General features: G+C 44.1%; 1 protein-coding gene across 1 annotated transcript; it reads left to right on the top strand.

The window, feature by feature from the left end:
- Positions 1–1,198: 1,198 nt before the first annotated feature.
- On the top strand, positions 1,199–13,421 carry LOC138966092 (tropomyosin-like). The gene is made up of 6 exons (XM_070338175.1): positions 1,199–1,390; positions 8,254–8,311; positions 8,629–8,817; positions 9,928–10,245; positions 10,719–10,928; positions 11,765–13,421. The coding sequence occupies exons 2-6, from the start codon at positions 8,255–8,257 to the stop codon at positions 12,347–12,349; spliced, it is 1,359 nt and encodes a 452-aa protein (XP_070194276.1). The 5' UTR covers positions 1,199–1,390; position 8,254; the 3' UTR covers positions 12,350–13,421.
- The last annotated feature ends 210 nt before the right edge of the window (positions 13,422–13,631 follow it).

Genomic DNA, 13,631 nt, shown 5'->3' with positions numbered 1-13,631 from the left:
AAACATGAACACGAATATGATAATTATCAGTTGTGATAAAACATGAACACGAATATGATAATTATCAGTTGTGATAAAACATGAACACGAATATGATAATTATCAGTTGTGATAAAACATGAACACAAATATGATAATTATCAGTTGTGATAAAACATGAACACGAATATGATAATTATCAGTTGTGATAAAACATGAACACGAATATGATAATTATCAGTTGTGATAAAACATGAACACAAATTTGATAAGTATCAGTTGTGATAAAACATGAACACGAATTTGATAAGTATCAGTTGTGATAAAACATGAACACAAATTTGATAAGTATCAGTTATTATAATTATGCATCTACAAGCAAAACAAACAGATGGACAAATAAGTATCAAACAATTATATAAACAAAATGGGAATGCTAAATTATGCGAATAATTTAAATACAGATAAACTGACAGAGTGGCGGGAAGTCAGGGGGGGGGGGGGGGTATCTGCACACACTAACACACATTGTAAAGCGAGAAAGGACATACATGGTTCTTTTCAGACCATTTGTGACCCTCCACGACGGAATGAGTCGCATGTCACCTTTGCATGATTTTCATATTTTTACATTTTCCTAAAGAGTTTTTTATGCTCTATCCAGTGGTGAAAACCGTTTTAGAAAAGAGCGAAAACTGTTTGAGTTATAAGCCTGTGACTAAGGTGACCCTCACACTGTTACCAGACACTCCCCGGACTTATATTAAGCCTAGCGCAGAACCGCGCGAGGTGACATGCGACTCATTTTGTGGTGGAGGGTCACATTTTTATACAAGGTAAGACAATCTAAGAAACATCGGCCTGCAGGTGTTACAGCTTTTCGAACCAACCTCAACAGGTTCCAGGCTACTTGCCCACAATTACCCCCCGGACATGGTAGGGGGCAGTTGTCCGGGGGCCAGTTATCCTACCCCCAGGTAGGCAATTGTCCAGGGAGCCGTTGTCGGAGGGGGGGGGGGGGGTGTATCCGGGGGGCAATTGTCCGGGGGCAGTTAGCCTGCTACGACCTTAACAGGTTTCCATTTGACATGCAGCCAGAAAGCTTTCTTTCACCGAGCAAGCCACAACACGCTGGAGGGCAATCGTACCTTTAAACGTGTCCCCCGAATGCCTCCCTTATCCAAGCCTTGCACTGCTGGAGTGGTGTGTTTTCAGTTGACATGCAAACTAGGAATGACTGCCAATGTGTGAGTGTGTGTGTGTGTGAGTGACCTTATTCCCTTGTGACGGAATTAACTTTAGACACCGGGAAAAAACCCTGTGTGTTGGAAATACAGTTCTTTCGTCATGGTTCACTCATGAAATGGATAGATATGTGAACAACATACCCGCATGATTGCACTGGCTACAGGTAAGGAGACATTTTCTGTTCGTTTGATGAATACGCTGAGGCGTACACCTTCGAAGTCCCGTAGTGCTTGGAAACCCTGTGTTTCTAAGACTGATCTTTCGTCATGCTTGGCATGGAACGGGTAGACTGAATGCTAGACATATATATAGGCCACCCTCACCATTTTCATATAGTTAAAGAGATAAGTTCTTACGTGAATTCTACTGTCAGAATGTGCCGATAGCCGAAAGGTCTGCAATATGTCAGTCTCCCGTCCAAACGCTAGGTAACAGTCTCCTTTGAAGGTACCGACTGTGTAGTCAAAGAACATCAGTACAAAATCAATTACTAATAGAAGTGATCAATAAATATAGGATCAGGGACTTTTGCAGACATTTTCTTTGTTGGAGGGATTTTAAGGCTGAACATCAAAGTTCTCGCACGATAAACCTACCTGTAAAACCCACCCGCCACCCCGCCGTTTTACTAAGGTTACTACACCCTTTCACTAAGTTTTTTTTCTATACTGTTTTACTAAGTTTACTAGGTGTACTATACTACCCTTACAAGGCTACACACATTGGAATTTGTGTTTACACAGTTAAAGACCCGTGACAAGTGAACTGAAGTCTGACGTTACAGAGAAAAGGTGGGACTGGGAGGGCTCACCTTACCTGTAGAAACTATTGATCTTTCTTCGATCACCGCCGAGTCAGGGCCGTTTTTAGCCAGGTGAAAGAAAACCGTTTGCTCACAGTTTACCTGTGAGTATTGTTACCTGCCTCAAGTCAGATATGGTCAGTGCGGAGGGTTTACTTACCTGGGACCTGAGAGGACAAATCGATTACGTTTTTAATGAGCTGTGACGTGTTCGTACGAAATGGAGGTAAGGTGCTGTTGAGAGGATAAAGGTCGACTGCGGTGAAAATGTACAGACATGTTCTAAATTGAATTCTTGGGGTTTGAGAATAGAAACAGTGAGCACATATATGTGACAGGGGAGGCTACCGCTCCTTTCACAGCAGACTCTGCACCCGAGTTGTTGGCCTTTAAAGTCAACACCTGTGGATTGTAGAGTTCTGTTTGTGATGGGGTCTGGTGGTTTCCGATTGTCTGTATGTTCATGGAAACCTTCGGGTTTGCATAACAGTTTTTATAGGGCTAAGAAATTAGCCCTAACATTTTCAATCCTGTTTGATTGCACTTCGCTTCCCGAGGTGATCGTAGTGTTTCGGCACACGGTTACATATAAAAGAAAGAAAAGTGTGTATGGTAAAAAGTTTAGAAGACCGAAAGACCGAAGGAAGCAAGCAGGATTAAGGTAGAGACGCAGGTTTACAAGTGCCCTTATTCCCAAACATACTTTTGGGTTAACAAATTGTGACTACATACAGAGAGAGAGAGAGAGAGAGAGAGAGAGAGAGAGAGAGAGAGAGAGAGAGAGAGAGAGAGAGAGAGAGAGAGAGACAGAGACAGAGAGAGAGAGAGAGGGGGAGAGAGAGAGACAGAGAGAGAGACAGACAGAGACAGAGAGAGAGAGAGAGGGTGAGAGAGAGAGAGAGAGAGGGTGAGAGAGAGAGAGAGAGAGGGTGAGAGGGTGAGAGAGAGGGAGAGACAGACAGAGACAGAGAGAGAGAGAGAGAGGGTGAGAGAGAGGGAGAGAGAGGGTGAGTGAGAGAGAGAGAGGGTGAGAGAGAGCGAGAAGAGAGAGAGGGTGACAGAGAGAGAGAGAGGGAGGGTGACAGAGAGAGAGAGAGGGTGAGAGAGAGAGACAGAGAGAGACAGAGACAGAGAGAGAGAGAGGGTGAGAGAGAGAGAAAGAGAGAGAGACAGAGACAGAGAGAGAGAGAGACAGAGAGAGAGAGAGGGTGAGAGAGAGAGAAAGAGAGAGAGAGAGAGACAGAGAGAGAGAGAGAGGGCGAGAGAGAGAGAGAGAGAGTGAGGGCGAGAGAGAGACACAGAGAGAGACAGAGACAGAGAGAGAGAGAGAGGGCGAGAGAGAGAGAGAGAGAAAGAGAGACAGAGACAGAGAGAGAGAGAGAGGGTGAGAGAGAGAGAGAGAGAGAGAGGGTGAGAGGGAGAGAGAGAGAGAGAGAGAGAGAGAGAGAGAGAGAGAGAGAGAGAGAGAGAGCGAGAGAGAGAGAGAACTCAGAACTCAGAACTCAGAACTTTATTACATAAGGATAAAGGTTTTAGGCTTAGCCTAATCTTCCAACCTGTCCTTGGAACATATACAGAGAATAATTGTAAACAAAAGCAAAGACTGCGCACATACCTCATCAAAGTATTAAACTAATAAAACATCAAAATAATGGTCGAATATAAACATATAAGAGAGAGAGAGAGAGAGAGAGAGAGAGAGAGAGAGAGAGAGAGAGAGAGAGAGAGAGAGAGAGAGGACAGGCAGACAGACAGACAGACAAACTGACAGACGGACAAACGGACAGACAGACAACCACATCCTCTTTGCCTGTCTCCGGCTATTGGCATTCAATGCTTGACATCAGTCTCTGCGTCGTCCACTACCCTATTTCCAATACTTTTTTTTGTCGCTCCAAGAGTGCAGTAAATCAATCTTTAACAAAACCAAGCTGATAGTCTGGCTGCTGCTGAAAGATAATGCACCTTTTTTTGACAGACTGTCGCACGTAAAGACTATGTGTGTAAGTTAGCGTTTACTCAAGTTGTTCCGGTTCAGGTGCAAAGGTGTAGAAATCATTACCTCTGGCACGTAAGACTCTGGATGTTTGGTAGTGTTTACCAAAGTGGTTCCGGTTTAGGTGCAGAGGTGCTAAAAATGATTCCCTTTGGCACGTTCTAACCATTAATCTGTGAGCGGTTTGTGTGTGTGTGTGCGTGTCGGCAGATATAACCAAACTCATGGAGACTATCACGAGGTGTATTAGGCCGCGTCTTATCAGCTCATGGTGCGGCTTACGTCGCCTATCTTTGCGCACATGGCAGCTAGGACAATGATACTGCAGTTTGTCTATTGCTAAGTGATATTCTAAATGAAAAACTGCTGTTATTGGCACTGACTAATACACAACCTTGAACTTGAACATGGGTCTGTTTGTAGTGTGATAGTGCCGTTTCCCCCCCCTAGTCAGGTGACCTTCTCAATAAAATACTAATGTTAAGACTTAATCTGCTAAAAAACAAACATTTTCGAAACATGGCCGGTGTAACACGACATTTTTACTCCACGAAAAATTTACTCCGGAGTAAAAATTTCGTACGAATTTCGAGCTACCCTCCCTCCACCCCTTCCACCACCAAGACTAACAGGGGACAAGGGAGTACAAATTTCGTACACCTGGCATGGGAAGTTAGATTGCTCGTGTTAGGGTGAAGAAATTTATTCGTTTTTTATTCGTCAGGTGAGTAACATTTTTGTTCGAAATGTTTACTCGGAACTCACCTGTCGTGGGGAGTAATTTTCTCGTGTAATAGGGGAGTACTTTTTTTCGTAAAGGGAGTAACATTTTCGCACGAAAGTTTTACTCCAGAGTAAAAATCTCGTGGGAGTAATTTTCTCGTGTTACACCGGTGTTGTTTGTAGTACGAGGAGCGATACAAGCTTAAAATCGTAAATTCATTTTCTTGATAAGAAATGTGATTTATAATTTTTGTTTTTAGAGACTGTAACCATGGCCAATTCTGAACACACCTCTGAAAAACCAAGTTCCACCATAACACACACACCCCCCCAAAAAAAAAATCGTAAATTCGTTTTCTTGATATGAAATGTGATTTATAATTTTTGTTTTTAGAGACTGTAACCATGGCCAATTCTGAACACACCTCTCAAAAACCAAGTTCCACCATAACACACACACCCCCCAAAAAAAAAATCGTAAATTCATTTTCTTGATATGAAATGTGATTTATAATTTTTGTTTTTAGAGACTGTAACCATGGCCAATTCTGAACACACCTCTCAAAAACCAAGTTCCACCATAACACACACACCCCCCCAAAAAAAAAATCGTAAATTCATTTTCTTGATATGAAATGTGATTTATAATTTTTGTTTTTAGAGACTGTAACCATGGCCAATTCTGAACACACCTCTCAAAAACCAAGTTCCACCACGACCCATACCCCCCCCCCCCCCATCCCCCCCCCCCCCCCCCGAGACATCACAACCTACGCGTGCGTCTAGAAGCGCTGGTTTCGTTTTCATAAATTCCCCCTGACCGAGAACAGAACTTATTTACACTTGGCACGGAGAACAAACATTTTGATAACTGTGAGATCGATAAGTATTTGATTGATTTCTACGTGCACGAGAACAGACGGTGACGCTGTGAGGTACGCCGATTGTAAAACCTGCCCCTCCCTCCTGTCCACCCCCTCCCCCCTCGCCCCCCCCCCCCCCACCTAGCAATGCTTTGGTTGATCAGTAGGCTACAGACGTACCTGTGTCTCAGCACAGGTCTTTGGCATTTTTTTACTGCGCAATTACCGTTGTAATGGACCTTGCAGGTTAGATATACCAGAACAATTCGTCCCAATTGTTATGCAATACACAAGTTTTGACTAAATGTTTTAACATATAGGGGGAATCGAGACGAGGGTCGTGGTGTGTGTCTGTGTCTGTGTGTGTGTGTATGTAGTCACTGTCAATACACAAGTATGCCTGATTACACACTGACAAAATGCCGGTGGTATAAATTCGCTCTCGCTGTGAGAAGCACTTGTGCTTCTCAAGGACTGGGAAACTTGAGACAGACTAGGTACTGTAGGTTTTTGTGCCGTGGGTAAATGTGCATTGTGATTGAACACTGTGTGTCACACACACACACACACACACACACACACACACACACACACACACCCTCACACCCGCACCCACCCCCCCACCCCACACACACAAACACGACTGACAGACAGTATTCGATCACAATACACAATTTACCCACGACACATTAAAAACCTACAATACTTATAGTCTGTCTCAAGTTTCCTGGACCTTGAGAAATGCTACGTGCAGTCAGAGAGAATTAATACCACCGGTATATTGTCAGTGTGTAATCAGGCATACTACACGTCTTGTGTGTTGACAGTGACGACGTCAGCCGTAGTAAGTTGTCGACAAGTGACTTGTGACAGAGTGATCTTTGACACACAATTCAGTTCACACCGATCCCAGGTTTTTCCTCCATCGTGGCACGTTGCACGTACTTTTAGTTGCACAGTTTATTTCACATTTCAAATATATTTAAAAGTTTGTACAGGACATCCAAAAACAAAGAGACTGCCAACATTACTGACTGTAACGTAATTTTGTCAATAACAACGTTACTGACTGTAACGTAATTTTGTCAATAACAACGTTACTGACTGTAACGTAATTTTGTCAATAACAACGTTACTGACTGTAACGTAATTTTGTCAATAACAACGTTACTGACTGTAACGTAATTTTGTCAATAACAACGTTACTGACTGTAACGTAATTTTGTCAATAACAACGTTACTGACTGTAACGTAATTTTGTCAATAACAACGTTCCAACACATAACTTAAGTTTGTAAAGGTTTAAAACTGAAGGGGATGGCACTGTAAACACTTTACATTCAGCAAGGTGAGTTTCATCTAAAAAAAAAAAAAAGGCGGGGGGGGGGGGGGGGGGGGGGGGGGTGTTTATGTCAATCACAGTCAGAAAAGAGAAATGCATACTATGCAGGTAATTATAAATTCAAGCTGGTAGCAATCGAACATGTAGCAATAGTACAACAAAAATATGTTCAGAATATACAATGCACAGCATATCTTTGACGTAATACTAAGTGTGCTAAATCAAAAGGCGTTAAACTACTCAGACATTAAGTGTTTTTTTTAACACATTTGTTAAAACTTTTTAATGACTTTAAGTGCTTAAAGGACGATGGAAGTGAATTCCAAACTGAAGTACCCGAAAAAGCAAGACTGGTCTTATACAGGTCAATTCGTGGAATCGGTGGGATCAAGTTGACCGACCCATATCTGTCGGTACCTTAATTAAATAATGATGTAATGTAAATCGGCACTTTTCCGTAATACAATTTATGCATGAAAATGGCTTTGTTTAACTTGAGATGCTTTTCCAGTGGAAGAGAGTTAAGCATTTTTAATTTCATATCTGTTGAGGCATTATCCTTTACGATGAGTTTGGCCGAGCGACGATAGAGAGAGTCTAACTTTTTCAAGTGGACATCACTGCTGCCATCCCAGAGCGTCGAAACATAATTAATGTGAGGCATTACATGAGCATGGTGGAACATTTCCAGAGTCCTTCTGTCCGTAAATTGCTTTAACTTGGATAGGAGGAAAACGTTCTTGGCTACTTTCTTGCAGATATGCTGTAATTGTGCCTGCCACTTGAATTCACAATCAATAATTACCACTAACACGCGATGCTGTTGAACTTGTTCAAGTGATTGCGTACCAATTGTAAGATTTAGTTTGAGTGGAGAAATCTGGTGTTTTTGTCTGGTTGCAATTACCATACTTTTAGTTTTTATTGGATGGACAAGCATAGCATTAGCACTACACCAGTTATTTACATCGTTTAAAGCTGTTTGAAGGGAGGACTCTATTACTGGAACAGACTTTCCACTTGCATGAAGAGAAGAATCTACAGCAAAAAAATCACTTCTTACATTACTATCAGGAATGTGCAGTGGCAGATCATTGATATACAGACTGCGCCCAGTTTATTGAAGGCCTTATAATTATGTGCACTCGGAGGTGGCTCTGCAAGCCTAGTCTGGAAGCGCAGAGTCTGGAACCTTGGGGGCTTTGAAAGCCAACTTTGTTTGTACGTGTCCCTTCACACTCATTTTTGGTGTTGAAGCGTATTACTATTGATATTAAATTATCGTCTTTTTCCGTCACAGGATGGCAAGCGGCGGGCTGATGACACACTCCCATGATCCTCGCTACCTCACCATGAAGGTACGTCTGTCTGACACAAACCAAGCCATGTGTGCGGGTGTTTTGTCATCTTTTCACTTTTTGATCCTACCTCTGCATTGCTCTCTCTCCAAAGGCTGTCCCTAATTGAGCTCGAAATTGACTTTGCAAAGACTTCGCGAAGTCTTTTTACAGCTGGGTTTGCCTCCGACGGCTTGATTGAAAAGAGTCGAAAAAAGTCGACATCGGCTGCCGCCATTCCGTCTTCGCCGTTTGGTTGTTGCTTTACGATATTATTTCATTTATAAACTTGCAGAAAATCGTGTGTGCTAACAGCGATGTCCTATTTTCTCTTGCAGAGTGACAAACTGACCGTGCAGGGGACAGGGATCACCCCCCGCCCCACCACCCCGGGCCACGACATGCTTCTGCCCAGTGGCCTGGATAACGTGTCATCACGGGCCTCGGTGACGTCAGATGACGACACTCACTCTGTGGATGACGAGGAGGCCAACGATATGCTGCATGGAGTCGTCACCATGAATCAGGTGAGAACGATATGGCTGAGACCAGGGATAGTAGGATTGTTTGCAGCATCTCTGCTCAGACGAGTTCAAAATGTACCAACCGCCTTCAGTGGTGTTTTAGCATTTTGCTTTCAGCTAAAAAAAACTGTTAGCCATTTATACACACTGCCTGTTGACTCTGTATGTATTGACCAACTAATCTAATGTAGAAGACTGAGTTTGAGGCGAGTCTATTTAAAAGAATACATGTACATTACTTTGTTAATCAAGACGAGTGTATTTCAAAGAACATATACATTACTTCAATCAATCAATATGAGGCTTATATCGCGCGTATTCCGTGGGTACAGTTCTAAGCGCAGGGATTTTTGTGTGTTTTGTTTTGTTGGTTAAAGGCACAGTACGCCTCCCGTACACCATCACAGATACTGTCAGGCTTTTACACACAGTACAAACACCCTTTCATTTACACACTCACCGCTTTTAAACATCCTAGGTGTCCGACATAAAGAGCGACAGTAATGCCTATCGCCAGTTCCTCTGAACAGACAAAAGCCATCGCTGGAATTCGTGTGAATTGCAGCCGTCTGTTACGTCAAGATTCAGAGGTACATGATAACGTGCTATTGCAGATAAGCTTACAGCGAGTCGCATTGGAAATCAAAAACTGACGACTACATTGTGAAAAAAAAAGAAACTGGATCACACGGGTTCACGATGGCTCAGGGGTAAGATAAACCACGCAAAAATAAATTCTTTAAAAATTGCTCGCTCTTTACGGAGGGCACCTAAGATGTTCTCAAGCGGTGAGTGTTTAAATGAAAGGGTGTTTGTATTGTGTGTAAAAGCTTGACAGTATCTGTGATGGTTTACGGGAGGCTTACTGTGCCTTTAATCAAGACGAGTGTATTTCAAAGAACATATACATTTGTTAGTCAATCAATCAATCACTCACTCAATCAGTCAACCAACCAATCAATCAATCAATCAATCAATCAATCAATTAATTTTTGCTACTACCAGGCGCTGAAAATACAGTAAGAATCCTTATTTCATGGCCTTCAAATGGACCATTGCCCAGAAAATGTCACTTTCTTTCACCAATTCATTAACCTGTCTATCATTTCCAAGGTGCTAGAAGGACAGATTGAGGCCCTACGCCTGCGCCTGCAGGTGGAAGACAAGCAGCACCGCAAGGAGAAGGACAAGCTGCTCAAGGACAAGGACGGGGTCATCACCGGCAAGGAGTCGGAGATCGAGGACCTGAAGGACTCGCTGGTGAACCGGGACGAGCGCATCCAGACGCTGGTGAAGGCAAGCGAGGAGAAGGACCGCACCATCCACACCAAGGTCTCTGAGATCGAGGACCTGAAGAAGATGGTGCGTCAGACGGAGGAGTACGCCCACAAGCTGCACAGGCAGATAGGGCGCGTCAGCCACGAGAAGCAGGTTGGTTCTTGTAAAGTGGAGTTGGTTGAGGGGGGGGGGGGAGGGGGGAGGAGGAGGGGGTGGCAGTGGGGGGATGGGGGGTTGTGGTGTTAGTGATGGTGGGAAGTGGGGTGAGTTAGGTGGGTGGAAGGGTGGTAAATGCGTATATGTTTGTGTAGACATACTTGTTAATCATGCTAACAAGGACAGAGAAATAAATAGATAGGTAGATAGATAGATAGGTAGATAGAGAGAGAGAGAGAGAGAGAGAGAGAGAGAGAGAGAGAGAGAGAGAGAGAGAGAGAGACAGAGAGAGAGACAGACAGAGACAGACAGACAGACAGACAGACCGACCGACCGACCGACAGACAGACAGACAGACAGACAGACAGACAGACAGACAGACAGACAGACAAACTGACTGACTGACTGACTGATCAAGTTCAACCCTCTCCCTATATCCAACTCACCGTATTGTTCTCCGTCCAACACAGACGCTCGAGGGGGACACTCTGTACAAGGAACAGAACGCGGAGATCGCCAAGCTGACTGAAGAGCTGGTGCAGCTAAAGAGGCGTCTCTCGGACATGGAGCAGGAGCTCCACAGGGCGTCCAAGATCATCGAGGAACAGAGCAACAAGATCAAGCAGCTGGAAGAGGACAGAGGGAGCATGCACGACAAGTTCAGACAAGAGCTGGATAAGGTGAGTGAGGAGTCTAGCTTAGAACGCAGTGTGGACTTCTCTCGTTGTGAGGTGAAGCAGCTGGAAGAAGAGAGAGCCCTGAAGCATCCACGACAAGTTTGGAGAAGAGCTGGATAAGCTTGGTGAGTAACAGTCTAGCACAGAACGCAGTGTGGACTTCTCTTATAGTGAGGTGAAGCTGCAGGATGAACAAAGAGAAAGCATGCACGACAAGTTTACACAAGAGCTGGATAAGGTACGGGAGCAGTCTAGCTTAGAACGAAGTTTGACTTCTCTCGTAGTTACGCGAAGCAGCTGTAAGAAGAGAGAGGAAGTATGCACGACAAGTTTACATGAGAGCTAGATAAGATAAGCTCAGTGTATAGCATAGTATAGAAGTGTGGATTTGTGCCATAGTGAGATGATTTCCGTCCGACTTGATCTTGGTGGGAAACGTAGCTCAAGTGGCTGTGTGTGCAAGAGGAACTGGGCAAAGTGAGCTTTCTTGCGCAGAAGGTACAGTACTGTTGGCCTGCCTCATTCTTAAACGTACTTCTCTTTGGCTAGTTTCAGGCATTGACAGTAGCTAATTGCATTGTGTATGTGTCTGAGTGTAAGGTTGATTGGATGTATGGTTGTCTTTGGGTGACGGAGATGAAGACTTAAGATAACCCTCGAAGAAGATTTTTATAGTTAACATTATTTGTATGTTAAGAAGCATGGCTTCGAACGTCTAAGCGGTGTGACAGTTTTCATATAACAGCATGGGTACGGTCATACTCTGTTCTGTTGATATCCTTTTCTATTTCATCAGTAACCATGATTTTGCAGTACACGACACCTGGTTTTTTTTCCAGGCGACGAAAACGATGCGTCAGGAGGTGGAGAGGATGCGTGAGGTGATGCGTCAGAACTATGACGAGATGCGGCAGCTGCGTGACCAGAACAGACAGATGCACAGTGACGTCAAGGACATCAAGGAGCTCCTGATGAAGAACCGCGTCCCCCAGTCCTCGTCCAACTCTCCACGCTACATAGGCACGGGGGTCCAGCGGCCCCTCACAGCAAGCCCTATCAACATGTTCAAACCCGTGGAGTACAGCTCACGAAGCCCCGCGCCGCCCAGGGGCAGCCCCAACCCCCGGGGTCCCAACCAGGGGGTCGGAGCAGGAAGAACCCGCCTGGGGGGAGGAGGGGGTGGTGGGCACACCAACGCCAGGCTCAGCGTGGACCAACTTCACCCTTCCCCTCCCCCTCCGTCCCGAGGCTTGACGAGAGGTCAGCAACCTCAGAAGTCAGCCAAAGGGCCTGCTGTGTGTACCATGAAAGACGTGGAGCCAGGTTCTGCCTTGCCCTCCATCGGGGGGACGTCTTCCTCCTCTGGACTGCAGAGAACCAAGTCTGCCTTGAGACTGTCCACTGGCAAGGGTGTAAGAAAGTGACCTCTTGTCATGGTGATGTGATTCTGGTTGTTTACGTCGCTGAAACTGGGATAGCACTACACTTTAGAACATCAAACCAAGACTTTCTTTAAAATGAGACCGTTGAGAATTTTTTTTAGTCAGGTGATGTCATTCCGTTGAAAACTGTGATACGATAGTGTGTTTGCTGCCAAGACAGAAGTTTCAAAGAAACTGAACTCAGTTTCTCCACAAAGACGTGTAACTTTAAAGCTTTAACGAGACCGGTCAGACGGCTGGACAGACGCCCAGACACATGGTTTGTTGAGATGACTTGTGGACCGTGTCAAACCGTGCAGTGTTTAGCGAGAATCTTGACTTGACATGAAGTGGTGAATGAAACTCAGTGGATGTGTGGAGATTGCTCATGGCCGTACAAAGCAATGAGCTTGACCAAGAAGGTGGCATTATGTTAATTGCAGTTTTACAGGACTCTTTGAAGACAGTTATAAGTAGGACTCTCTACGTGAGTGTTAGTAGATCTCATTTGACGCGTGAATTTCTTGTGAGCCAACCTTACTTTGACAATGGACTCGTTTGAAAGTAAGTTACAAAGAAACGGCTTGTCTGCTTTTCAAGGAAAATGCAGCTTACTTTTGTGTGGGAACCATATACTTTGTGTTGCTGTTTGAACGGACACTAACGTAAGGATGTCAGAGACAATGTTAACTCACGATTTCATAAAAAGTAAACCTCATCCAACTCTTGAAACCTCTATTGGATTATGATGAAGTGTGCTGTTGAAATTGAATTATTCGTGAAAGTGTAGCACTTCACTTTAGTAGAGCAATTAAGAACTTTCTTGAAAAAGTATTGAGACTTTCATAGACAATTGATAACTTTTGAGTTGCAGGCCTACTGATTCAACTGAAGATCGTGGTAAACAAAATACTGACACTGCAAGAGACGAAGGGTAGTATTGTGAAGGAGTGTTCTGTCTCATTTTTACATTTAGTCAAGTTTTGACTAAATGTTTTAACATAGAGGGGGAATCGAGACGAGGGTCGTGGTGTATATATATGTGTGTGTGTGTGTGTGTGAGTGTGTGTGTGTGAGTATGTCTGTCTGTGTGAGTGAGTGTGTGTGTGTGTGTGTGCATGTCTGTCTGTCTGTGCGTGTGTGTGTGTAGAGCGATTCAGACTAAACTACTGGACCGATCTTTATGACATTTGACATGAGAGTTCCTGGGAATGATATCCCCGGATGCTTTTTTCATTTTTTCGATAAATACCTTTGATAACGTCATATCCGTCTTTTTGTAAAA

The sequence above is a fragment of the Littorina saxatilis genome, linkage group LG5 (genome assembly GCF_037325665.1).
Source record: "Littorina saxatilis isolate snail1 linkage group LG5, US_GU_Lsax_2.0, whole genome shotgun sequence".
Taxonomy (NCBI): domain Eukaryota; kingdom Metazoa; phylum Mollusca; class Gastropoda; order Littorinimorpha; family Littorinidae; genus Littorina; species Littorina saxatilis.
This window is presented reverse-complemented; position numbering and strand designations above follow the sequence as displayed.